The sequence below is a fragment of the Colossoma macropomum genome, unplaced genomic scaffold (assembly GCF_904425465.1).
Source record: "Colossoma macropomum unplaced genomic scaffold, Colossoma_macropomum, whole genome shotgun sequence".
Lineage (NCBI taxonomy): Eukaryota > Metazoa > Chordata > Actinopteri > Characiformes > Serrasalmidae > Colossoma > Colossoma macropomum.
Window position 1 is genome coordinate 33,491,525 of NW_023494800.1, and position 26,510 is coordinate 33,518,034.

Consider the following 26,510-nt stretch of genomic DNA (forward strand, 5'->3'; position numbering starts at 1 on the left):
ACTTGCACAATCAGTGGCTGACTAAATACTTTTTTGCCCCACTGAATAAAGTTTTGACCTTATGATGAATTTATGAAGATATATTACTTCTACTTATTATACTTAAAAATTACACGTTTATGAAATGCATTTGCAATGTTTTAATTATTTTTGTCACAAAGTAAATCATTTTTAATAATTGAAACGGTATCACTTAATAACGACATCATTATGAACAATAATTAACAAACCATTAGATAATGATTACTTAAAAAAACGTTACAGTGATTTTACTCTTCTTTTGGCCATGCCTGACACCCTTACCTGGTGTAAATCACAACCTCTCGTGAATTATTATTTAAATAAAAAAACAACTTTGCTTGTTGATGATGAATTGATGTTTCTTTTGGCTAATCGTGCAGCCAGAGCCTCAGTGCAGGCGAAAAGTTCCCGCCCCCTTGTGCCCATCTCAAACGCCACAAAGCGCAGCTTCCTAAGCACCTCCCCCTCCGTTGACTCCATGGTATCAGGCTCTGCCCATGACACCTGTATCAGGTATTACCTGCACCCAGAGGAGTCTACGTCTGTGTAAGTCTGTCTCTTGTCTAGTTAGTGTTGCGTTAATGTGGTTATAGATGTGTTACACTGACCGGCCACTTCATTAAGTACTTTTCCATGTTTCTACACTCTTTGTCGATTTTATCAGCTCTATCAGCTGAACTTTGTACCAATATATATAGATATACACCGATCAGGCATAACATTATGACCACCTCCTTGTTTCTACACTCATTGTCCATTTTATCAGCTCCACTTACTATATAGGTGCACTTTGTAGTTCTACAGTTACAGACTGTAGTCCATCTGTTTCTCTGCATACTTTGTTAGCCCCCTTTTGCCCTGTTCTTCAGTGGTCATGACCCCCATGGACCCTCACAGAGCAGGTACTATTTGGGTGGTGGATCATTCTCAGCACTGCAATAACACTGACTTGGTGGTGGTGTGTTGGTGTGTGTTGTGCTGGTACGAGTGGATCAGACACAGCAGTGCTGCTGGAGTTTTTAAACACTGTGTCCACTCACTGTCCACTCTATTAGACACTCCTACCTCGTCAGTCCACCTTGTAGATGTAAAGTCAGAGACGATAGCTCATCTGCTGCTGCACAGTTTGTGTTGGTCATCCTCTAGACCTTCATCAGTGGTCACAGGACGCTGCCCACAGGGCGCTGTTGGCTGGATATTTTTGGTTGGTGGACTATTCTCAGTCCAGCAGTGACACTGAGGTGTTTAAAAACCCCAGCAGCACTGCTGTGTCTGATCCACTCAGACCAGCGCAACACACACTAACACACCACCACAACGTCAGTGTTACTGCAGTGCTGAGAATGATCCACCACCCAAATAGTACCTGCTCTGTGAGGGTCCATGGGGGTCATGACCACTGAAGAACAGGGCAAAAGGGGGCTAACAAAGTATGCAGAGAAACAGATGGACTACAGTCTGTAACTGTAGAACTACAAAGTGCACCTATATAGTAAGTGGAGCTGATAAAATGGACAATGAGCGTAGAAACAAGGAGGTGGTCATAATGTTATGCCTGATCGGTGTATATATATATATATATATATATATATATATATATATATAATATATATATATATATATATATATATAATCAGTGTATACTGATATTATGAATTGTAAAGAATTTGTATCTCATTTATTGGCATCAAATTTATTTATCAAAGTTGCACATGGTCAGATCTGATCGTAAAATGAACGCATGCAAATTTCACAGACAGTTTTATTATTCATAAGTTTCATATTGACGTGTTTGCAAATTCATGTAAATGTGCATGAAAGTTTGCTTGTAATTGTATAACCATAAATCATGCATTTTTCAGGTTCTTAAACTGTCAAAATCATGAACATCATAGAAGCATATCAGTAAAAAACAAAGTGCATCCACTTTACCGTGTGCACAGTCTTAGTACTAAAGTGGATACACTATTTACATGCATGCTGATATAGACAAAGACGGAGATATTAACATTCTATTTAAAGATGCATTGTGCTCTGCCTTTGCTTTATACTACTGATGCGGTAAATAACTACTGCCCAAAAATTACAAAAGACAACCTGCATAGATTATTCCGCAGATTCAGGATTGATTTTTTTATTATTCGATTTTGAGATACTATGACACAAAAATAGTCCATCAAAACGGGGCTCTGCTACATGCATGTAAACAGCTTTGTTGATTACAATGTGAGCTTTTAGGTTTTGTCATTGTCACTCATTGCTTGCTATCGTTGTAGGTTTTTCGCCAGGCTTGTGTCTTGTTATAAACTTGTGGCTATTACTTCTTTAATGGCAGGATGTGTTTACTGCTTTGCAAGTGAATAAGGCAGAGTAATATTTGAAGAAATTCAATCAGAGTGCCGTTATCAGGAGATGCTGAAACTCCTGCAATGCCTCTCATCCAATCACATTGTGAGGCTGGAATAACTGTGCTATAATTATGTGTAAAAGCTGATTGTTGTTACTTTGATGAATATAAATGATTAAATTTGTTAAAATAAACTAAATTATATAAAATAAAATAAATTATTGTTCTTGCAGCACCAAAATAAGCCCCTCCCACAGCCCCTCCCACCCACTGCTACCACTGAGACAAAGACAACAGAAACCCACCCAGGGGGAGGAGATGGCAGGTAACTGCTAGAACATTTACCATGTTGAAAACGAAACAAGAAATGCTTACAAAAAGTAAAAAAAAAACGATTATTTACTCTGATTCTTCTTTGGAAGTTTATCAGTTTAGTTAAAGTTTGTTGTGTTTGGCAACATCTACACCCCTACTTAACATCTTTTGAATAATATTTAATATTTTTAATTCAGCTCAGTTCCTTTCTGTCTGATAGTTAATTTGGTCCATTTGCCAAATGATTGATAACCACATTTAAGCATTTACTAGTTACACATAGAACCGCTTTGGTTTTAATGTTCATTTTTTTCTCATGATTAACATGCTTTAGGCTATACTTAGGCAACAGCTCAACTCGGATTAGTTTTCTTCTTTACCTGATTGGATTGGGCGTACCGAAATAGCCTCACTTTTCTGTAAATGTCATTCTCATCAGAATTGAAAAGGTGTCTTTGGACATGATTTCAAGAAAATAATATGTGTCTTAGATTGGTGTAGAAATGTGATTTTTCTGCCTGGCTGCATTCAACATTAGAGGGAAATGTCAGTACAAGTCTGACCTGATGAATCACTCTGTGTGACTGTGTAGAGTTCAGGAACAGGTCCAGCTCTCTCTCACGAATGGATGGACACAGTCCTGGATCGCGACTGGCTTGGATGGAGAGAAGACAAAGGTGAGCGGTCATAGTCAGCAGGACATTTACCTCTCACACTTAGACAATTCTAAAGCTTTGGTGTACTGAGGTTACTCAATAATGGGCCCACACACTCTCGCTGGCCACCCTGTTAGCTCTACTGCCCTATAAGGTCACTACATACAGTTATATCCAGAGTTTGGGCCCTCCTGGCCAAATTACATATTTTGTTGATTTTTAAAATGAAAAGAAGTAAACACAATCTCTGCAGCTAACTGTTTAAAAAAATAGAAGGAAGTACCAAGAAAGCTGTCAGATAGAACTGCTCGTGTGTCGGCCAGAAAGGCAAAGCAAAACCCCCATATGACAGCAAACAACCTGCTGGAAGTTTAAGCTGGCAGAGAAGTGGTGGTGCATTGCTCTACTGTGCAGCATTGCTTGCACAAACATGATCTGCTTGGAAAAGTCATCAGAAGGAAACACTGATTAAGATCTCATCACAAAAGTCAATATCCGAAGAATGCAAAACAACATCTAGATTAGTCTACACATTCAGCTGGAGTTTTTGGGGGACTTTTCAGCAACGAAAACCTACATACATGGGCTAACAACAATCTTGTCGTATATTGGTCAGTGTTGACGAGTGTACCATTGCCCCCTGTTTTGAGTGCCACCTTTTGAGGACATTGTTGTTTTGTTTTAAAAAAATCCTACTCAGTTTGTTCTCACCCACATTTAGCCCAAAATTTCCAATGGTTATTACCAGCCATGGCTGTTACAAGTTCCTGTTTGGCCCCGTGAGATTTGGAACCAAATATTCTGCATAGATGAAGTAATAATTTAACTCTTTGGCCACCATGACCAAAGGTATGCTTGGAGAAAAAATGAACAGGATTTGATGAAAAAAAGCCAAGTTGCTAACTGTTAATAGTGAGGGTGGGCCTAATATGCTTTGGGGTTGTGTGGCAGCCAGTGGGGTTCCAGTGGCACAGAAAGCATTGCACTGGTAGATGGAAGAATGGACTCTATTGCACATCATCTCTCTCCCTCTCCCTCTCTCTCTCAGACCTCTGTCTCAGATGGAGATGGAGTGGGAACGCCTTTGTGGTGACAACATAAGCTTGGCACGCTCCATCAGCAAAGACAGTTTAGCCTCCAACGTTGTCTCCATCACCCCCCGCCACCACATCAACGGCCAGCCTCTTCCCCACACGGCCTGCAGCCACGACTTTGAGGACCAGGAAGAGGAGCTTGTGGCTGTCATAAGCTCTGGGGGCATAGCCACCTTCCGAGAGTCCCGCCCCGAGAGCTTTTTTCTAGAACCGCTGCAGCCGGCCGTTCTGAGGCCGAACAAAGAGAAATCCGTGGTGGTCAGTAAACGGGACGAGAGTGGAGAGGGGCGGGGCCAGAGACGGAGGGGCGTTCACACGCCCACAGAGCACACAGCAATCAACCAAACCTTTACGACCGTCAGCACTGTGGAACCGGAAGACCCGCCACAGTCTGGCGGCTTCTTCCTGCACGGCAAATCTGAGTGCGTGAGAAGTAGCCCGATTGGTGTCTGGGTGGGCGGAGCCTCAGACTCTGAGTTTGAAGAAGAAGAGGATGAAGCTGAAGACGATGACACGGAAGAGCAGCACATCGCCAAGGCTCACATTAGGAAGGTCCTGGGCCACGGGCAGGAAGAGGAGGAGTCGGTGAAACTGCGGGAGGAAGTACGAGTGCGGGAGCGTGAGGATAAAGAGGGAGCCAGCGGCCGCTCCAGCCCGTGTCCCAGCACGCTCTCGCAGGCCAGCAGCACGTCCACCGGTGCTGCACATACAAGGTAGATATTTCAGTTTTTTTCTTTGCCCAGAATCTCAGTCAAGTCCTTTAATATTGCTTATTGGCAGATACAGAGAACGATATTGATATGTATATTTTTTTGAGATAATATGTCTGCAAGGTACAGAAGGCCTTAGTTCACCGTTGTGTAGTAGTTCACTGTTGATGAGGTGTCTTTGGACTAGTGTTTTAAAAATGCTACTCTTTAGGGCTGAAACAATTATTCAACATTATTGATAATTTTATAAATACAATTTAAAAAAAAGTCAACAAACAGTTCCATTGTCGATTTTACGTTTACATTTTCAAAGTGACGTCCAGCCAGAGTGAATTAAGCCTTTAGCCTGAAGAGGGCAGCAGTTCACTTAATGTCGTACCTCTGTGAGGCGAAAGAAAAAGAACAATTATGAAGGTAAAACCGAAGTAAAGTCTGTGAGTATCTTCTTAAAATGATGGACAAAACAGTCTCATACAACATATGCAAGCCTGAGCTGAGCACAACGTTGCTTTCGACAACCGGAATGCAAGTCATGTTGATGTGGATTCTGCAGTAGCAGAACGGTCAGTGGATGATGGCTTTAACTTCCTGCCATTGTTCTGACAAACCAGACTCCTCCGCTTAGGTTATGTTCTGACTGCAGGCAAATTGGATTTCTCAAATCAGATTTTTTGAGGCAAATGTCTGCACTGTTATTTGCAAGTGATCAGATGGGATTTGTGTGTCCGGACATCACCAATCTGACTGCATCGGTTGCTGTTTTAACGATGTAGGGAAAAATAACTACGTAGCTATGTGAATTTCAAACACGGATGCAGGAGAGATGGAGGTGCATCATCTCGCCCTCCAAACTCTTCAGAATTCTCTGGCATGAGCATGAATCTTTGGCGCTCCTCTCAAATCCCAGCATTTCTGTCACTCTGGATTTGACATCGTCGTTGTTTGCCATGTTGCAAGTGACGCAAAAGATATGTTAAAATCCAGTTTGAGTGGCCAGAGCGTCCAGACTGAGACGCATCTGTAAAAATCCGATCGGAATCGCATTTCAAACCACCTCCAAATCTGGTTTGGATCTGATTTGCAAAAATTGAATGTCTTGTGGTTTCTTGCTGTCCAAACTCTTAAAAATAAATCTGGATACAATCTGGATGTCAAAAATCAGATTTAGGCTGGCAGTCTGAACATAGCTTTATTTATTGCAGGCCTAAACGGAAAAGCACATTTTTTCCATGGTGCTAATTTAGCTTTTTGTGAACAGAACTTCAGTTTATCAGAACTTTGCCAAACATTTTATTGTTACAGCTTCAAGACCAGGGTTGGGAACCTGTGCTGTAGATATTTCAATTGCTTTATTAACTTCTGAAAACATGCGTTGTAACGAACCTGGCGTAAATGGACCATAATGATGTGAAAAAGCCCTAGGGAAACATTGAAATTGGATCAAGTTTATTACAGCTGATTCTGACACATTCAAAATATGCTTAGATTGTCTACAATACCAATCTTTTAGATCAGATTGAGACATTCCAGATACCAAATGTACAGTTGAACATAGCAGGGGTGTCCAGTCTTATCCGCAAAGGGCTGGTGTGGCTGCAGGTTTTCATTACAAACAGGCAGTAGCCCACCTGATTCCACTTGGTCTCAGTTCTCAAACAGTTTATTGGTTATATGACGTACGCGTCTACTTTGTTGAAATGAAAACCTGCTGCCACATCGGCCCTTTGTGGATAAAACTGGGCGCCTCTGTATGAAAGCTTTAGACCATTAGCAACAAGCAAAAGCAGAAAAACATGATACAGCAGACTCCAGGTTAATACAGCGACCTGTTTCTGTCATTTGCTCAGAGTTTTAAAGGAGGTTGTTTTGTAGATTCATTGCAGGCTACTATTACACTGTTCTAACCTGTTACAGACATTCCAGTCCGTGTCGGAGCACATTCTCGCAGGCCAGCAGCGCTTCCAGCCGCATGACCAGCTTTGCAGAGCGGCGGCTGCACCGTGCAGCAACACCTGATGGGTTTTACAGCAGCTGCAGCTCGCAGACCACCACTCCGGACGGGTCAGAGGGCGCCCCCTTCCCACCGCCGGCGGGGGACAGGGCCAGCCCCAGCCCCGGGGCACGAGGGGCTGTAGCTTCGGAGCTTATCCACCTGCGCATGCAGCTGGAGGAGAAGCGGCGAGCTATTGAGACGCAGAAGAAGAAGATGGAGACGCTGTCGGCACGGCAACGGCTGCAGCTGGGCAAAGCAGCCTTCCTGCATGTGGTCAAGAAGGGGCGGGGTGACACGCTACCACGTCCTGTCAAGCAGGAAGTCCCGAAAGAGAAGGAAACAGAAAAGGAGATGGCAAAGGATGACTCTTGTGTTGAGGCACTGAAGGCCAAGGCCAAGGAGATGGAACCCATTCCAGACAAAGAGTCCCGGCAATGGGGGGAGATTTCCGAAGCACCCCCTGCTGGCCTGGAGGTGGATAACCGCGTGAGTGAAGGCGAGGCATGGGAGGAAGGAGGCGGGGAATTGGACTTGAGTGAATGTAGCCGCTCCATCGAGCTTTTAAATGAGGCGATTGGAACCATCCAGCAGCAGATGATGCAGCTTTCTGTCCAGCAGGACCTGCTCATGAGGCAGACGGCGCTGTCGCCCACGCAGGAGAAACCCCAGTCTCCCAGTGAACCAAACGAGCCTAAGCTCCGCCCCTCCGTGCAGTTCGTGGAGATCTCCACGGCAACTCGACGACCTCCTAAGCTTAGCTCAGGCCGTACCCCTCGGACCAAACCTGCCGAGCTCAAGCTGATCAAGGGCTCAAAGGCCAACACGGGCGACCCTAGACCCTCACCGGTCAGCAGGACACCTCGGGCAGAAAATGAGGAAGATGGTATGGCTAAAGACATGGGGGACAAAGTGAATGGACGCAGCTCGGCCCGAGGCTTGGCTCGAAACGCCACGTTCCGCCTCCACGATGCTGCTAACCGAAGAACAGATGTTCCAGAATCACCAAAAGCAGAACCGCCTACAGTAGAGCCCCCGCAGGCAGAACTGGGCCGTGAGAGGAGCGGATCTGGAGGCTCAGGGAAAGAAAATGTTCCGGTTGCATCTGAGGAAAACCGGACCAAAGCGCAGCTGATCGAGGTGGACCTGTCTGACTTGACCAACCCAGACTCCAGCACAGAAGCAGAGGGCGAGCAGAAATCAGGACTGGGATTCTTCTTTAAGGTAACGTAGCCTGTACATGTTTTTAATGTCACTTTATTTATTAGAAGCCCCTGCTTTATACTTTACTCACTGTCTACCTTTTGGCCCTTATAGGTCCCTTGTATAGGTACACAATTACAGGCTGTAGTTCATTTCTTCCCCAGTTCGTCACTGGTCAGTCGTTGAACACAGGAATGTTGACCAGATGTTATTTGGGTGGTTTACCATTCTTGCATCCCGATTCAGGTGGTGCTGTTGCAAAGGTTAGTCAGTGTCATTGCTAGGAGTGGACTACCACCTAAAACCATTCAGCCAACATTGTCTCTGTGATCAGAAACTGACCACTGATGAAGGGCTACAGGATAGGAAGTAGAGAAGGCATGAGTAAGTACTGCTTAAACGCATAATGGCATGCAATGTGTGGAAGAACGTTTTGTAAAGTGGGTTGTGCTTTGGACCCCTTCCCCAAGCGGATGAATCTGAGTATTCAAGAGTATTCAAAAAGAACGCATTCATAACTGGACAGACGTCAAATGTCAATACATAAACTACTGTCATCATATCTTGATCAGTATAATGTTGATTTTGAGATCATGTGAAACCTGAACATCGAGCTGGAACTCCTTTTTGAGTCTGTATGTGTGACGTTAATACCCAGACGTACGACGTGGTGCGAAAAAACTCCTGACCCGACACCTCTGAATTTCGGGCTTTGCAGGGCGTCTTGCAGCAGCGGCACCATATTTTAGCCTGTTTTCATTCTCCTGACTCAGTAATGCCACTTCTTTCCATTTTAATGAGAAAACTTACAGAGTGCAGCTTTAAAAGATGGCTTTGATTAGAAGTGTGTTTAAATCCTGCATCATGTGTGTTTAGGATGATCAGAAGGCGGCAGATGAGCTAGCTAAAAAGCGAGCTGCGTTTCTGCTGAAGCAGCAGAAGAAGGCTGAGGAGGCGCGGCTTCGTAAACAGCAGCTGGAGGCGGAGTCGGAGCTCAAGCGAGACGAAGCCAGGTAACCCTAGCAAAACTGATTTATATGTCTGTTGTATAAAAGAACTCAATACTTTGCCTTTCAAAGCTGATTATAATTTAGGTTAAATGTGAACAGTGCTACTAGAGGGTGTGGTTTAGATGAAGAAATGATGGCTTAAATAGAAATAAAGTTTTGAACAGAGATGCACCGATATAGAAACTGTGGGCTGATATCCGATATCTTTCTTGTAGACATTTGCCGATGTCAATACCTAAACATTAATTAAATGTTAAAATCAGGATGAGATTTACCTGGATTAGCTAAGATGCAGATATTGTAGCGCAGTAATCCAGTGTCACCTAAACATTCTGCTTTTGTTGAGTACAATGAATGCGCTATATGGCCAAAAGTATCGACACCTCTTCTAATTATTGCGTTCGGGTGTTTCACATTCATTGCTAACAAGTATATAAAATTGAGCACATAGCCATTCAGTCTCCATAAACAAACATTGGCAGTAGAATGGGTCGTACTGAAGAACTCAGTAACTTTAAACATGCCACTGTCATGGGATGCCACCTTTGCCACGTCAGTTTGTGAAATTACTCAACTGTGCGTAGGGAGCTTCATGAAATGGGTTTCCATGGCTGAGCAGCTGCACGCAAGCATAAGATCACTATGCGCAATGCCAAGCGTCGGCTGGAGTGGTGTAAAGCGCCACCACTGGACTCTGGAGCAGTGGAAACGTGTTCTCTGGAGTAATGAATCACACTTCACTATCTGGCAGTCACATGGATGAAACTGGGTTTGGGGGATGCCAGGATAACACCACCTACTGGAATGCATAATGCCAACAGTAAAGTTTGGTGGCGGAGGGATGGTGAGCTGGGGCTGTTTTTCAGGCTCCTTAATTCCAGTGAAGGGTGATGTTAATGCTACAGAATACAAAGACATTTTACACAGTTATATGTTTCCAACATTGTGGCCTGTGCACAAAGCAGCTCCATAAAGACATGTTTTGACGAGTTTGGAGTGGAGGAACTCCAGTGGCCTGCACAGAGCCCTGACCTCAACCCCACTGAACATCTTCGAAATGAACTGGAACGTTGAATGTGAGCCAGGCCTTCTCGTCTGACATCAGTGCCTGACCCTTACAAATGCTCTTTGACCGAATGGGCACAAATTCCCACAAATCTTATGGAAAGCTTCCCAGAAGAGTAGAGACTGTTAAAGCCATGAAGAGGGGGTCAGTTTTTTGGCCATATAGTGCATATCATCGCATAATGGTTTGAAATATTTGTCCGATGCTGATAATTTAAATTTTTTTTAACACAAGTATCTGCTGATACTGATATGATTCCGATATCATTGTAAATCCTTTGTTTTAATGCATTTTGAATGTATGTGTGTGTTTCAGGCGTAAGGCGGAGGAGGAGCGGGTGCGTAAGGAGGAGGAAAAGGCCCGTAGGGAACTCATCAAGCAGGAATACCTGCGCAGGAAACAGCAGGAGCTGCTGGAGGAGCAGGGAGTAGCTAAGCCTCGACCTAGACACAGGAAGCCCCGCCCCAAATCACTCCACCGCCGAGAATCTGGCAACGCCACACGTATGAATGCCTAAAGCACAACATAAAAATTCTATTAATTAAACATAGGCCTTGGTGATTAATCAGCAACAGTTATCAAAATCTTTTTTCAATATCGATGATGCGCATTCAAGGTATATTTGATAAGATGATTCTGGTATTAGCAGCAAAGGTGTTTTTTTTCAGCAGTGGCAAATTTTGTACACTAAATGTGATGTGCACCTTTTACAGGGTACACAGGGTGAAGAAGTCTAGCTGTTCAGTCGCAACAGCTTATATAAGCAGGACATTGCTGAGTCTTACCATTTAGCATCTCTGTATCTCTCTCCTCAGCTGTGGGTCTGTGTGCTGCTCCGTCTGGTTCCTCTCTCTCTCTGGCCTCTGCTGCAACTGAAGCAGACAGCGTTACGTCTGGAGGGGGCTCACAGAGGTGAGTTAGAGGAATGAATGGAATAGATTTCAGTCATTTGGCTAGGAAGTCGAAGAGTGCGTGAGGAGTGTTTATGTTTGTGGTTTTGTACTTTGTGGTCACTTTTCTGGGAGAGGGGGAGCTTATCTGGCCTCTGTGTGTGTGTCAGGGGTGAGTCGGTGGAGTCGTTCCCGATGTTAAGTCGTAATGCCAGCAGGAACATGGAGAGAGACTGGGATAACGGCTCCACAGCATCGTCTATCACTTCTGTAGCAGAGTACAATGGTGGGTAACACACACACATACACATTTAAGGAATAGTTTGGTGGAAAATCTAATTTCATATGTGATTAAATATATATTTCTAAAATATGATTTTCCACTTAGCCTAGATGTAGTAAATCAGCCAATACGTTTGGAGTCAAAATTTTGCTTCTTAATGGAGCAGTTAGATCAGATGCATTCAGCCCTTCTGTATAGGAAAAGAATTGCTTAAAACAAAGTAAATGCACTCTTTCTTCAATAGTTTAAAATGTGGCTGTGCTTATAAAAGTTTTTAAAAAATTGCCTTTTGGTGTTTTATTATTGAAATCTTTCAGAAAACACGTTGATGAGTTAGTGCTGTATCAGAAGTGTGATACGTAGATTATACGTATCGTTATCCTTCTGACCAAAGGTCAACCCCTAGGTGGCTGACTGGCTATTAAATCTGTCACTTTCATTTGACCATGCTAACTTTTCTCTGTGTATTTATTGCTTTATAAAAAGCCTTTATTTTGTTGTATGTCACATGACTAACATTATTAAATGTGTTCTATAAATAAATGACTCGACCTGTCCGTGCTCTTCTTAACTTCTTTCGTGTGCTCTCTCATGTGTCTCAGGCCCCAGGCTGTTTAAGGAACCCAGCGCTAAGTCCAATAAGCCGATCATTCAGAACGCCATCGCTCACTGCTGTCTGGCCGGCAAGGTCAATGAAGCGCAGAAGAACGCCATCCTGGAGGTGAGCCCTGTCAGCGCTGATACAGACTCACGCCTGCAAACACGTCTTCACATTTTCACATTTTTATCCAGATTCTGATCCTGTTTCAGGGTCTGCTGAGTCTGCTCTCAGGCAGATGGTGGCAGTTTTGAAACATGGCAGTCAGTGATGAAGTTCTTGATACTAATATTTCATATTTCATGACAAGCATCACAAGGCATGAATGTGTATATTTAAGAGGAAAAGATCTAAGTGGCTTTGAAAGAGGGTTCATTATTGGCACGGATGGCAGGAGCTGTAGGGACATTTTGCTGGCATTGTGTGGGTTCACTTGATAGGAGTGGTCTCTCCCAGGTGACAGTGCTCCCATCCACCGGGCACGAAGGGTCACTGAATGGTTTGATGGATATAAAAATTATGTCAGTCATATGCTGTGGCCTTCACAATCACCATATCTCAACCTAGTTGCACACATAGAGATTTGGAGTTTTTACTGGCATGTTAAATAGTGATCTCCAATAGGTCTGGGTTTTCAAAGTCCAGTGCCGACCAAATGACTTGCAGCAGTACTTCAGGTACAACCGAATATGTCACTCAGTACTGAATTTCAGTACCTAAGTAGTTGATTTCAGCATCTGCGTGCTTGTTCCAAAATTTAGACTGCTGGTTGCTTGTCCAGAATGCATTTCGTATGTGAGTTATTAACACCAGCTCTTTTTGATTAGTCAGCAAAGTAGTACATACACCCTCTTCCACCATCCCATACTCTTTTTGGGTTTAAACCATGTCTACTTTTAAGCCACACCCACTGTTTTAAAGAAAGGTATTGAAAAGTATTGTTCAACAATCTTGATCAAAATGTGAAAATTTTTTAACAAAACCCAGCGTTACACTCCACCACCATCATCAAAACACCAAATGAGGGAATATCTTTTGAAAGAATGGTGTTCCATGACTTCCAGTACAGTTTCAGAGACTTTATTTTGGCTTTTCCTTTAATTTGCCATCTGTACATAAATATTATGTCAAATGTATAAATGCAGATCAGTAACATATGTTGACAAAAATTAAGTTTCACGTCTCGTTTTGAGTAGGAATTTTATTAACATGTAACTTAACAGTAAAGCTTGCCCAACCTTGCAACAGTGGCTACATAAGAATGCATTTGTTGGTGGAGCATGAGTAGGCCAATAGATTTTTTTAAGAATATTTTCATTTATTTTTTGTCATTTATAAATAGGAAATCGAGCGCTGCGAGTCCAACCACCTGATGATCCTGTTCCGTGACGGCGGCTGCCAGTTCCGGGCACTGTACGTCTTCGCTCCAGACACGGAGGAGATCCTGAAGCTGGCCGGCACGGGCCCCCGCGCCATCACCCGCAAGATGATCGACAAGCTTTTCAAATACAGCAGCGACCGCAAGCAGTTCACTGTCATCCCCGCTAAGACCGTGTCCGTAAGCGTGGACGCGATCACCATCCACAACCACCTGTGGCAGGTCAAACGGCCCGGATCCTCCAAGAGGAAGTGACGCCTCACGCTTTCACTACTCAGTCTCCTGTTGTCTCCTGAGTTATGCATTCTTATCGGCTAAAGAACCAGCTTCTCGCACCTCCTCCTGCTCTCCTGTTGGCTGCAAAGGCGGGTCTAGCTACACCTTTACTGGCTCACCAGCTGCTTCCTTGGCTGTCCTATTGGCTGTCGGACTGTCGGAGTGGGTGTGCTCACCGGACCTGTGTGTGTCCACTCTGAACCAGGCAGAGAAACGCGTAAAAAATGTACCGGTCGGCCTGCGGAACCACACTATCACCGGGCTGCCTTGATCTCTGCCTTCGCGATCACATGACCGTTCATGTGACGAGCACATCCGCCATAGACCTCAGGCGTCACAATGTATGGCCGTATAAGGAACTCCGGGTCTTAGTAGTGTTTTTTTATGGGGAAAAAATTAATGCTGTTTTATGGACAATGTTTTGCCATATGTTTTGGATGTAACTGGACCACTGAATTACGAGGTCAGTAAGGAGTCGAAATATAAATATTGCTGCATGCATTGACATTATAAGACTGGCAGCTTCACCCAAATACTCCACACAAACCAGCAAGCTTTAGCAAACATGTTTAGCAGTAGCCCACAGTTTAAGTGCTGAAGTATAATAGTAGACTGACCTCGTAATTCAGAAGGTCCAGTGACATTTAAGGGGAAAATATAGGACAAAATGTATGGGGTTTACATACCACAGTGCATCGATGTTCTGCATTCTTTTTTTCCCATAGACAGAACCTGCTTAAACCCAGACTTCCATATATGGGCGTGACGCACGACTTCAGAGGTCTGTCGGCCACAGAGGGGGTGAGGCGCGTGTCTGATTGACGGAGAGCATTACTGAGCATTACAGTTAAGATGATGAATGTGTTTTAGAGTTTACCTTCGTTTAGTGTTTTTGTAAACAGCAGGTTTCTCTGCATGTGGCACTTTTTTCAGTTGGGAAAGCGGCGGGTTTGGTTTTCTACTCTAGTATTATTTCACTTCACTACTGAAGTTACACTCACACATACACACAGACTCTTAACTCCGAGCACTGAAGTGTGTGTGGATGTGTGTGTGTGTGTTCCATGTTTCTCTACATGCTGCTGTTTTTTTCCACGAATGATGCTCACTTTAGCGATGCGCTGTGACCAGCGCTACAAGCAAAACTACGAACAAACTGCGAGACGCACATGACAGGTGTGTGTGTGTGTGTGTGTGTGTGTGTGTAGTTAGCGCGCTTGAATGATGAGGTGAAGACACTCTGTACTGGCCTTCTTGGTATTCTTTAGTCACGTTTTAAAAGCTTTTATCATGGAACTACACTGTATTTGTCCTCTTTGTCGTTGTTTTCTTTCTTTATTCTGTTTTGCTCCTTAAAACCTTTCTGGCCATCACAGCTGGATCATTTCCCTCCTCTCTCTCTCTGTCTCTGTCTCTGTCTCGCCCTCTCTCTCTCATCACTTTGACTGTTGTCTGTTCTTTTCAATGGCTGCTGACAGTATTTAACAATGTGCTTCAGTAATTCCTCACCGAGGAACCTGATTGTCATGGAGACACACTGACTGTGTGTGTGTGTGTGTGTGTGTGTGTGTGTGTGTGTGTGTGTGTGTGTGTGTGTGTGTGTGTGTTTTAGTGTTCGGTACAGAATGTATGCTCTCCTGGGATCTCTGTGAGCAGGGTTCTCTGTTGTAAATGTATGGATTGTAAAGACCTTTGCTTTACATTTTGTTTCTTTAAATATTCTCCCATATATTTATTTTAAAGAGGAACACTGAAAGTTTAATAAATTATTCAAGCAAACTCACATTTATGGTGATTGTGTTATTATATGTTATTTTGTCATCCAGCTGCCCCTCTTTGAGATTACACAAACAGTAAATTGGTGACGTTTACAGGAAAAATAGTTGCTTTTTTGATACACGGCTGACATGTACTTCAAATACTGACCACTAGGGGTCAGCAATACTTCACAATTAATCTGAATGGGAAAGGCTCTTGAAAAAGTTTCATTTTTTTTAAAAATGTATTTTATTTTTTACTGTTTTGACCCGAGATTTACATTAATGTAAACAAGTATTTCAAAACAAGTCACATTTAAATAGATTTTAACATACTGTTTTACTTCAGAGTAGATCATCATGTGAGTGCTGAAATGTGATATATAAAAAATAATTCTTGATATTTTCTATCTTCATACATAAACAAAACACTATACAGTTATATATACAGTCATATATAAATTTGTACTGTAAATTGCTGAAGATTACTTCAGGAAAAGCTCGCTTTATGACACACGGCTGACATGAAATTCAAATGCTGACCTGTAGAGGGCAGCACTACCTCACTTCGCTTGAAAGGTAATGGCTTTCATGGTTTAGCTTTTTTTTAAGTATTTATCATTTTTATTTAAAAATAATATATATTTCCAGCTATTGACCCTAGTTTTATAAACGAGTATTTCAACACAAGTCATATTTAGGTAGGTGGTGATAGGAACCAGGGTTCGTCATACCTGCAACACAAATAATTTTATTTACTATCCAGCACCACCAGTGAACCAACACGAGTCTTCTGAGCGTTTATATGAAATATTTATTAGGGTAAAATAGCGATCAATCTGAAAAAATAAGTTTTCTTTGGGGACTATTTTGCATCCGACATAAAACAAATGGATTAACAATACGTTTAAACCTATCGTAAACAGTGTCTCAGGCAGTGAATTCATAACCATTTAAAGTAATAACTTTCTGTGAGGGAACTTTTAAAGGTGGACGTCTGGTTCCTATCACCACCACTGTGAACAATTCTGACTCGGTACGTTTCTGTAGATTTGAGCACTTCACACCAAACCACTCTGAACGACTTAATCATTTAATTATTTGGAAATTTGAAAAATTGGTAGAGTTCCACTTTAGCATGCTGTTTTGATTAAAGAGCATAACATCACGTCATTTGTTTTAAAAGTGCTCAAATGAGATATATAAAAATTAATTCGTGATATTATATCTATACAGATAAACACTATGTCCAACTATTTGTACAGTCGAATATAAAAGTGTACTGTAAATTGCTGAAGATGGAAGAAATGTTCTTTTAATGACATACGTGGGATGGACTTCAAATACTGGCCTGTAGGGGGCAGCGCTACTTCACTGTTCGCCTGGAAGATAACGGTTTTCCCCGATTATTATTATTATTATTATTTTTAATTATTACTTTTTTAAAGAAGCACTTCACAGTTTTGCCAGTTATTGAGTCGGATCAGAAGGTATTATAAACGTGTATTTAAAAAAAGTAATGTGATAATGTAACGTAGATGTGTAACGTGCTCTTTTGACTTCACCAGCGTAGAAACATTTACATTTTTTAACTGTGTTAAAATGGACAAAAGAAAATCTGGACATCTCCGTCTAAAAGTACACAAAAGAAGACCAGACGTACTGTAAATGAAGAGGAGGCATCATAAAAAAAAATAATAAGCCAATGAGCGTAAAGACTCGGTTTCTTTAGTCCAATCGCTGAGCGGATGGGGCGGGTTCTGTGTATGACTCCGCCCACCATGTCCAACGCTGCAGCCGCGCGGTGACGTCACAGTTTCTAAAATGGCGGTACTAACGTCTGCTTTGAATTTTTACCTTCCCCGCTCGATTTTGAAATAAACAGAAGAAGCAGGAGTGCGGCTTTGACTCCGGATATCTGGGAAATCTGACCACTGCTCGCGATGATGGACTCGGTGGTCGCGGAGGACCAGACGCTGCCTTTTGACATCAATGGCAGGTAAGGAGCTCAGAGAGAAGCAGACCGAGGGAGGGTTTGTTTCCATTCGGCTGGAGGAGCCGAGAGCGCGGCCGGTCTGCGGCTGCAGGCTGAAGTATGTGTGTGTTAACTACGGGTAGTTTGGGTGTGGAAACCTGGGCTGCTGTGTGTTAATTAGCTGGACAGGCGTTTCCAAAAATTATTCTTCTTAAACTCGGTCCAGACAAAACCTCCAAACCGCCCCTGCTGTCACTCATTACGAGGCTGAAGCTGGTTTCCTATTCGCCAGCCTCTTATTCGAATTTCCCCGTTCCGCCTTAAACGGTAAGGCTGTTACGTTCTGGCGCCTGAGGCGTTGCAGTGATAACTGCTGCGCCATTTAAGGTGGAACGGAAAATTCGAACGAGAAGCTGACGAAGGAGAAGCGACTTCAGATTCATGTGTTACCACCACACCTTTAACAACGCTGGGTCAGCAGCTGGACGAGAGACGCGGACACCTGTATAGAAAGAGAGAGAACAGACACTTTGTTTATTTTCACGAGAAAAAGAAATAGTGTCCAGTTTATTTCTGTTATGATTGGACGTAGTATCATTACGTATTTAAAGCACAAAATAAGCCGTAAAGGAGAGGAAGAATGTGTGTGTGTGTGTGTGTGTGTATATACACACCGATCAGGCATAACATAATGACCACCTCCTTGTTTCTACGCTCATTGTCCATTTTATCAGCTCCACTTACTATATAGGTGCACTTTGTAGTTCCCCTTTTACCCTGTTCTTCAGCGGTCAGGACCCCCATGGACCCCCACAGAGCAGGTACTATTTGGATGGTGGATCATTCTCAGCACTGCAGTAACACTGACGTTGTGGTGGTGTGTTAGTGTGTGTTGTGCTGGTCTGAGTGGATCAGACACAGCAGTGCTGCAGGAGTTTTTAAACACCTCAGTGTCACTGCTGGACTGAGAATAGTCCATCAACCAAAAATATCCAGCTAACAGCGTCCTGTGACCACTGATGAAGGACTAGAGGATGACCAACACAAACTGTGCAGCAGCAGATGAGCTATCGTCTCTGACTTTACATCTACAAGGTGGACCGACAAGGTAGGAGTGTCTAATAGAGTGGACAGTGAGTGGACACAGTGTTTAAAAAACTCCAGCAGCACTGCTGTGTCTGATCCACTCAGACCAGCACAACACACACTAACACACCACCACAACGTCAGTGTTACTGCAGTGCTGAGAATGATCCACCATCCAAATAGTACCTGCTCTGTGGGGGTCCATGGGGGTCCTGACCGCTGAAGAACAGGGTAAAAGGGGAACTACAAAGTGCACCTATATAGTAAGTGGAGCTGATAAAATGGACAATCAGCGTAGAAACAAGAAGGTGGTCATAATGTTATGCCTGATCAGTGTGTATATATATATATAATATATATATATATATATATATATATATATATATATATATATATATATATATATATATATGTATGTGTGTGTGTGTGTGTGTGTGTGTGTGTGTGTGTGTGTACACATATACATTTACAAGATAAATGTGTCGTTTAGCAAGAATTACGATGTTTTATTACACTTGCAGTCTTGCTGTAAAAATGACGTAAGGAGAGAATCAAATCTATTCTGTTACATTGCTGATAAGAAAAAGTAATTATTCCACAGCTAATTATATATTACATCTCAAATTGTAATACTTCATCAATGATTTTTTTTATGTTTAGCTGCTAATAATAAAACACCACAACATTGCTGTTGGTAGGAATTTCTGACTGTCATTTTATTTAATTTTATTAAAATGATGTTGGGTGTCACTCAGTGAGCACTTTAACATGCCTGTTTATTATTCAAACAGTAACCAGAGGATGTGCTTTGTTTTTTATTTCGTTCTACATGGCTATTTTGAACTGGCGGTGGGCAAACATATCACTGAACATAAGACATTTTCATTATACAAGACATGCAACATGATTTGCACTGTAGCATTTAATTTTTCTGAGGTCTGATAAGTTGAAATAGCCAAAAAAAAGTAGTAGTGCCACATTTAAAAATGCTATAAAAAATTTAAAAACAGTGACATCGTTTCACATAATGTGCTGAAAGGAAAAGTTAAATTGGGCTAATTGTGAGCGCTTCATAATGAAACATACAGTTGGTCAGTTTTCTGTAAGAAGAGCATTTTGTCACATTAAGTAATTTAATCACGATAAATATCAGTCTACTGCACACCCTTGTTTTAAACTCAAAACTTGTTATTCCCCATAAATGCTTATGAGAAGCTAATTTTGAACCGTATCATGATTTAGAGGTACAAAAACAAGTCAAAGTCGTTTGAAAAAACTCAAATCTGGAAAAATGTTTGTAGATAAAAAAACAGTTGTACTGTTCCTTTAAATCCTGACTGCTTTAAAGGTCTCAGTGGCTTCTTCATGTGCTGCTATTGCGCAATCACAGTCACAACAAATGCGCATCAAGCTGAGCTCAGAGAGGCAGATTCTCAGAAGTAAAAGGGAAACTACAGGAGGCGGAAAGGGCCGTTCTGTTTAGCGGCTAACGGGACTGTTTGTGCTTCTCTCTGTCTTCTCAATGCAATATGACCCAATGAAAGGAGTGAAGTAGGTAGGTAACGGTGCTCTGTGTGCCTGTAGCTTGTGTTTGTAGCTTGTGTGTAGACAGTAGGTCTTCATAGCATAGCTGAGTAGTTTGGAGGCCACGGCTGGCAGAGCTAAGTCAAGTTTAGCGACAGGTCTGTCTGTGCTGATGAATAAGTAACCCTGTGGTGTCAGAGTTATAAACGCAGGTGGCAAGCCTGTGCCAAGTAACTAAATCTGTAAGCTGATAGCGATAGCGTCTTTGGACATGAGCTCTTTAAACTCTTTTGCCATCTGACACCAAGAGTGATGGGCGACTGTTTTCCTGTGAGAAAGAGGAAGTTGTTGTTGTTGTAGTAGAATAGCCATGAGGAAGCAGCACGAGGGCCTCCATCTGCGCTGATCCCATCCACACCCAAGAGGGAATCTGCGCGTAATAATAAACACATATCAGCGCTTGCATAACTTTGTATTCCCGTCTTTGTGTAGTGTTTCCAAGGGCTTCTGTGTGAGTGTGTGTAAATGCTTCCTCTCAGTGTGCTCCCTCATCACCACCCTATCAGAATGAGCAGAAATTCTCCATATCGATTAGGGAATCTGATTTGACTGATAACTGAATGTCATTAGTGATTAATTGTCCACTGACAAGCCTAAAATCAGTGACTCAACTCATGAAAATATTAGTTATAAAACAGCAACTTTCAGATCTACAGGCTGTCTGGCTGAGCCACGTTCATTGGCCCTATAGTCTTACGAGCGCACTTGACTGAATTCTGCATCAATGCACAGTGATATTGGGTGTTCCCAGTATGGAGAACATAGTACTGATAGGCAGGACCAGGTAAGCATGTGTATTAAATAAATGGCTTCAAACACCAAATACTAAATGGTTGATGAAGTGCCTGGAACATAGACTATAGGGCCAAATATGTGTGGACGCCCCTCATTATTAAGTTCAGGTGTTTCAGCCACACTCATTGCTAACAGGTTTCTAAAATCAAGCACATAGCCATGCAGTCTCCATAGACAAACACTGACAGTAGAATGAGTCATACTGAAGAGCTCACAAACTCATTGAGTAGGGCTGATGAGTGCTGAAGCGTGTAGCATGTAAAGATGTTAGAAGTTAGAAATTGCCTCTGGAAGCAACATCAGCTGAGGAACTGTGTGTTGGGAGCCTCATGAAATGGGTCTCCATGGCTGAGCAGCTGCACACAGGCCTAATTTCACAAAGTGCAGCCACAGCAGAGAAACATGTTCTCTGGAGTGATGAATCAGCTTCACTATCTGTGAGTCTGATGGATGAATCTGGGTTTTGGTGGATGCCAGGAGAACGACACCTACTGGAATGCATAGTGCCAACAGTAAAGTTTGGTGGAGGAGGGATAATGAGCTGGGGCTGTTTTTCAGGGTTTGGGCCCCTTGGTTCTAGTGAAGGGTGATGATGATGCTACAACATACAAAGATATTTTAGACAATTATATGCTTCCAGCTTTGTGTCAGCAGTTTGGGGAAGACCCTTTCCTGTTCCAGCATGACTGAGCCCCTGTACACAAAGCAGCTCCATAAGCACATGGTTTGATGAGTTTGGTGTGGAGGAACTCCAGTGGCCTGCAACAAGCTCATATAAGTGTGATGATCAGCCGTCAACATACATTTGGCCAAATAGTGTACAATGAATATATATTTATATATAACTATATTTATCACTCGTCACTAGCCTCATGTTAAAACCGGCATATATATATCATGACCAGGGCAGCCTGGGCAGCAACCTTAACCTTAACCTTAGCAGCCAAAAGATCTGCTTTGGCCTCTTTTACTTTTCCAAAAAACAGGTTTTTTCCTAGAGCAGCTACATGTCCCCCTTATTGTCAAACATTTTCATCGTCTATCAATTCTTTGGTCCCCACAACAAGCCTAAACATGCACACACACACACACACACACACACACACACACAGTAACAGAAGCAGATGTGTTTTTGTGGACCACAGCTGTCTGACTGCACCTGTGACTCAGCCTTTCCAGCCAAAAATACTATATTGGTGGAGTTCTTTGGCTGGCTGTGTTTGGCTGAGTCCCAAATGGATCCCCATTGGGCATGTAGTGCCCTATTTGTGTGCAGAAGCCATTATTTCATGACCTAGCTATGTAGTGCACTATATAGGCAACAGGAAACCGTTTGAGACACAGCTGTTTTTCTGTATGAATGTTATAGGCCTCAAACATATTTTTAAAAATCCATTCATGTCAGAGGTACATGTAGGTCATTGTGAGGCAAAATAGTCCCCAAGATGAACAGTTTTTGTAATATTTTCCACTATTTTACCATCATCAACCATGTAAAAACTGGTTTTGGAGCCAATAAAATGGCTGTATTTGTGTTGTAGTCATGGTGACCCCTGGTTTTTGTCACCACCACTGTAAAGAAATCTAAGTCTTTACAATTAACCATTTCACACCAAACCACTCTGAGTGACTTTAGAGGTGGGTGATACGGCGAAATGTAATATCACAATACATGACGTTACAGTATTTATTTTTGCTGACATCTCATAAGTTACAAAGTAGTGACAGATTTTAAAAATACTATAAAAACCTATGAACCCAATATTTTCTCTTCAACATGTCACACACGGTGCTGCACTAAATCAAATTAAACAGGACCAATTATGCACCTTGTAATTAAATGTGCAGTTTGTAAGTGTTTAAAGTACTGAAAGCAACCACGATATGCTCAGAAAACCATATTGCGACATATTTGATGTAATTTATCACAATAATGATACATACTGCCATATTGCCCAGCTCTGGTTTGTTCACAGCTCGATTGAACTGTGCGTGAAATTTTGAAAAATCAGTGGATTCTACCTTTAACTTGTTTCATTCAGAGAGAAAGAAGCATGTTGGCGGCGAGGGGACCATGTTAAAATGTAATGAGAAAAATAAAAATATCCAACGCTGCACGTTAACGCGGACATATTAACTCGCATTTAGTTTCTCCTACGGCTAAATGTCGATATTTTAGCCTTAACGTTACTCTCATTCGCGCTTAGCCACTGAAGCATGTTGACTGAGCTATGCTGGCAGTGGAGATTCAATTCCAGAAGAGTCGGTTCTTCGACTTTGACCGGTCCGGGAGTCAGGCTCTGCTCTTGTCCGACGACTCTGAGAATCGAAACGCTTGGAATCGACTCTTCGACTCCCCGTTATTTCAAACGTAGCGCCGTGACCGGCCCAAGGGTCTTCCTTAATCTTAATATTTTCCAGTGACTACATTCAGTGTGTTCTAACTTTTGCCTAGTCTTTTTGTCTGTGGCGCTGCCGCTATCTTTTAAAAAATGAAGTGGAGTCGAGGAGTCGACTCCCTCGACGCCCGCTGCAGACTACAGCTCCCGCGCATGAAGCGAACGCTGCGCGTGTATGGGTTTAAATTTGACTTTTAACGGCTTCCTAACGGACGGAGGCCGTTTAGTTCACCATGTACACAATTGGACTAAGTAAGTGGCTAATTAACGTTAACCCTTCACCGATTAAATATGACAATATTAATAGGATCATATTTCTCTTTTAAACCCCCGAAAAGAGTGTAAATTTAACGTTACCACACGTTTTGTGGGGGAATGGTTAGCCGATAGCCGTTAGCTCTTAGCTCTAGACGTTCAGTTATGGATGCTGCTGTGGAGAAATGCATTAACGGAAATATTAAAGGGGAGGTTCACCAGTTTTTGCTAATTTTTTTTTATTTATTTGGTGATAGAGGTGTATACAAAGACGTTCAGATTGGTTTGATGTGAAATAGTTCATTTTTAGAGAAATTTGCAGACTCAGATTTCACAGTGGTGGTGATGGGAACTAGGGGTCACCATGACTACAACACAAATGTAGACATTTTATTCACTATCCAGAACCACCAGTGAACCTACACGAGTCTTCTGAGCTTTACATGGAATGTTGATGATGGGAAAATGTAGAAAATCTGAAAAACGTAAGTTTTCTTTCGGGTGCTGTTTGCCTTTACAGCACCTTGCATGTACTTTCCGCTTTTAAAAAAAAAACATTTTAGGCTCAAATCTCATTTCAAAACGACTGTAAAACATCAGGCATTGTGTTCAAGACCATTTCAAGTAATAATGTTCTGTGATGGAGCTTTTAGAGATGGACGTCTGGTTCCTATCACCACTCAGAGTTCTGACTCCGTGAGTTTCTCTAGAACAGAGCATTTCACACCAAACCACTCTGAATGACTTGGTTTACATCATAACCATTTGATTATGTAAAAGAATCGGCGGGATTCCCATTTAACATCCATAAAGTTACGCTAGTGTCTGTGATAGTATTTTAAAGTATTCTGTGTGTTACTAAGGATATTTAGAGTAATTTCTGTTTTTTTTACTGTAATTTAGCTGTTACTGTTTGAGTGTTCCTGTCGATGAGTAGTTTGGCTCTGTAGAATTTACACTATAGCATTTATTTGTGCATTAATTTCTCTCACTGTTAAGTTTGAGAAAACTGGAGTTCGGTGCTTTATCTCACAGACACATCTCCAAATGAAGACCGAGGCCATGGAACACATGTTTAGACCCAGGGGAAGCATGTAAATGAGTGAGGGACAACAGATCCTTGGGGGACGCCTCCAGCAGGAGCAGTGGGGAGTTTGTGAATAGAAATATAGATGCAGTGTTTGTCTGTCTGTGAGGTAAGAAGTAAGCCAGGGGACAGCTGTGCCAGTGTGCTCCTATAAATGAGGGTTCTTTTGTAATTCTTTAGTAAAGGCAGTGGTTATATACAAAACCATGACGACTCAAAAAACCATTAGCATGCACCCTTACATGGTTTAATGGTTCTTCTCTAAAGTGATTTATTCGGATGACAGTAAATAAATTCAAGCCCGTGTATAACTGATGATATCTTGCACACCAAACGCAATGTTTTGGATACCAGAATGCGACGTTGCTCACCCTCTTTTCGATTTTTGCGAACCTTTACCATCAACAAAAACTCACTGAGCAATCACGATTGCCTCTGCTGTTGGCATGATGACAAGTAAGATGACTTGATTTTTTTTTGCCCGTTTTTTCATAGCACTAAAAACATGGTGAAAAAATGGTGTTTCGTCTGGTGTGTGCAGTTTTGATGTTTAAAAAATCACATCCGAATACTTCTGCATCAGATGTAGAGCTAAGATCGGAGTTGTTGTCCTACAGTACAGCCAGTGCAAAAGCCAGAGATCACCCTTCATTTACTTATTTTCCTGTCACAACAGCTATTAAGTACAAGTTATTTGTTTTAGTGTCAGGACAAAAAGCAGAAAAGGCATATTTTGAGGAAATTTACGAATAATGCTCATCAACTAAATATACATTTTTCCGGTATTTAGTGTAGCGCTGTCGCGTCATAGCAAGAAGAGCCTGAGTTTGATTCCCAGCCGAGCGACCAGGGTTCTTTCTGTGTGGAGTTTGCATGTTCTCCCTGTGTCTGTGTGGGTTTCCTCCAGGTGCTCCGGTTGCCCCTAGGTGTGAATGTGTGTGTGAATGTATATGTCTCTCTGTCTGCCCTGTGATGGACTGGCGACCTGTCCAGGGTGTGATCTTGCCTTCCGCCCATTGATTCCTGGGATAGGCTCCAGCGACCCAGAATCTTAGCGTGTCCACTTTTTTGCCTTTGTTACAACTTCTTTTCAGGGACTCACTTTCAGTGTCTTAAAGAAATCTGCAGACACACAGGTCTGGACTCTGGGGTGGTCAGTCCATTGTTCAGCTTCTTTGTTTGATGTGTCCGTCTCCTTTTCTCAGTGAGGTTTTTTTCTTGACAGCTACACATCCTTTCAGACCCACAGCGCTGAGTCGTCTTCTCACAGTGGAAGGATGGACAGAAACACCTGTGGATGTTTTCAGATCTGAAGCAGCTTGATTTTCTCCTCTCTCTCAAAGATGAAAGCTTTAAGTTTTGTTTGTCTGGTGGCAACATTTTGATGGTCTAACAGGTCTTTCATGGCAGTTCACTTATTTTTCTTTGACTTTCCCTTTATGCAAGTGGATTATCTTTTCTCCTCAGAAATATCTCCTGAAAAATTAATATCTCATACTTAATGTTGGTTCTGACTGGAAATGAAATAAGTGAACAGTGGCCTCTGACTTTTGCACAGTGTCGTATGTCCTTTTGAATCCTCTGTGATACTGCATTGGTGTGTCCTTTTGGGCTTTCCGTAGCTGGATGAGTCGTGGAAGGGCAGAGGGGAATGGACAGGGAAGGAAGTCATTCTGAGAACTGCTGATATTTGATCCACACACACTCCATTAGAGAAGCACTACAGTCTGAGCCA

General features: G+C 42.4%; 2 protein-coding genes across 9 annotated transcripts in view; both read left to right on the forward strand.

Annotated features, from left to right (window-relative positions):
- The window catches only part of camsap1a (calmodulin regulated spectrin-associated protein 1a), a 41,802-nt gene extending 26,180 nt beyond the window's left edge, over positions 1 to 15,622 (forward strand). For 2 of the 3 annotated variants that reach the window (XM_036588496.1, XM_036588497.1), the window contains 11 exons: positions 402 to 567; positions 2,602 to 2,693; positions 3,276 to 3,360; positions 4,388 to 5,146; positions 7,058 to 8,357; positions 9,213 to 9,349; positions 10,728 to 10,915; positions 11,228 to 11,324; positions 11,473 to 11,588; positions 12,188 to 12,306; positions 13,526 to 13,816. In XM_036588496.1, coding sequence (XP_036444389.1) covers positions 402 to 567; positions 2,602 to 2,693; positions 3,276 to 3,360; positions 4,388 to 5,146; positions 7,058 to 8,357; positions 9,213 to 9,349; positions 10,728 to 10,915; positions 11,228 to 11,324; positions 11,473 to 11,588; positions 12,188 to 12,306; positions 13,526 to 13,816 — 3,350 coding nt within the window. Of the gene's footprint in view, positions 1 to 401; positions 568 to 2,601; positions 2,694 to 3,275; positions 3,361 to 4,387; positions 5,147 to 7,057; positions 8,358 to 9,212; positions 9,350 to 10,727; positions 10,916 to 11,227; positions 11,325 to 11,472; positions 11,589 to 12,187; positions 12,307 to 13,525 lie in introns of all 3 variants that reach the window. The other variant, XM_036588495.1, reaches the window with a different exon arrangement.
- A 1,842-nt stretch (positions 15,623 to 17,464) lies between these two features.
- The window catches only part of LOC118820449 (myomegalin-like), a 55,899-nt gene continuing 46,853 nt past the window's right edge, over positions 17,465 to 26,510 (forward strand). For 4 of the 6 annotated variants that reach the window (XM_036588800.1, XM_036588805.1, XM_036588801.1 and 1 more), the window contains exon 1: positions 17,466 to 17,593. In XM_036588800.1, coding sequence (XP_036444693.1) covers positions 17,538 to 17,593 — 56 coding nt within the window. In that variant the 5' untranslated portion in view covers positions 17,466 to 17,537. Of the gene's footprint in view, positions 17,594 to 20,033; positions 20,211 to 26,510 lie in introns of those variants that run through there. The other 2 variants (XM_036588804.1, XM_036588803.1) reach the window with 2 other exon arrangements.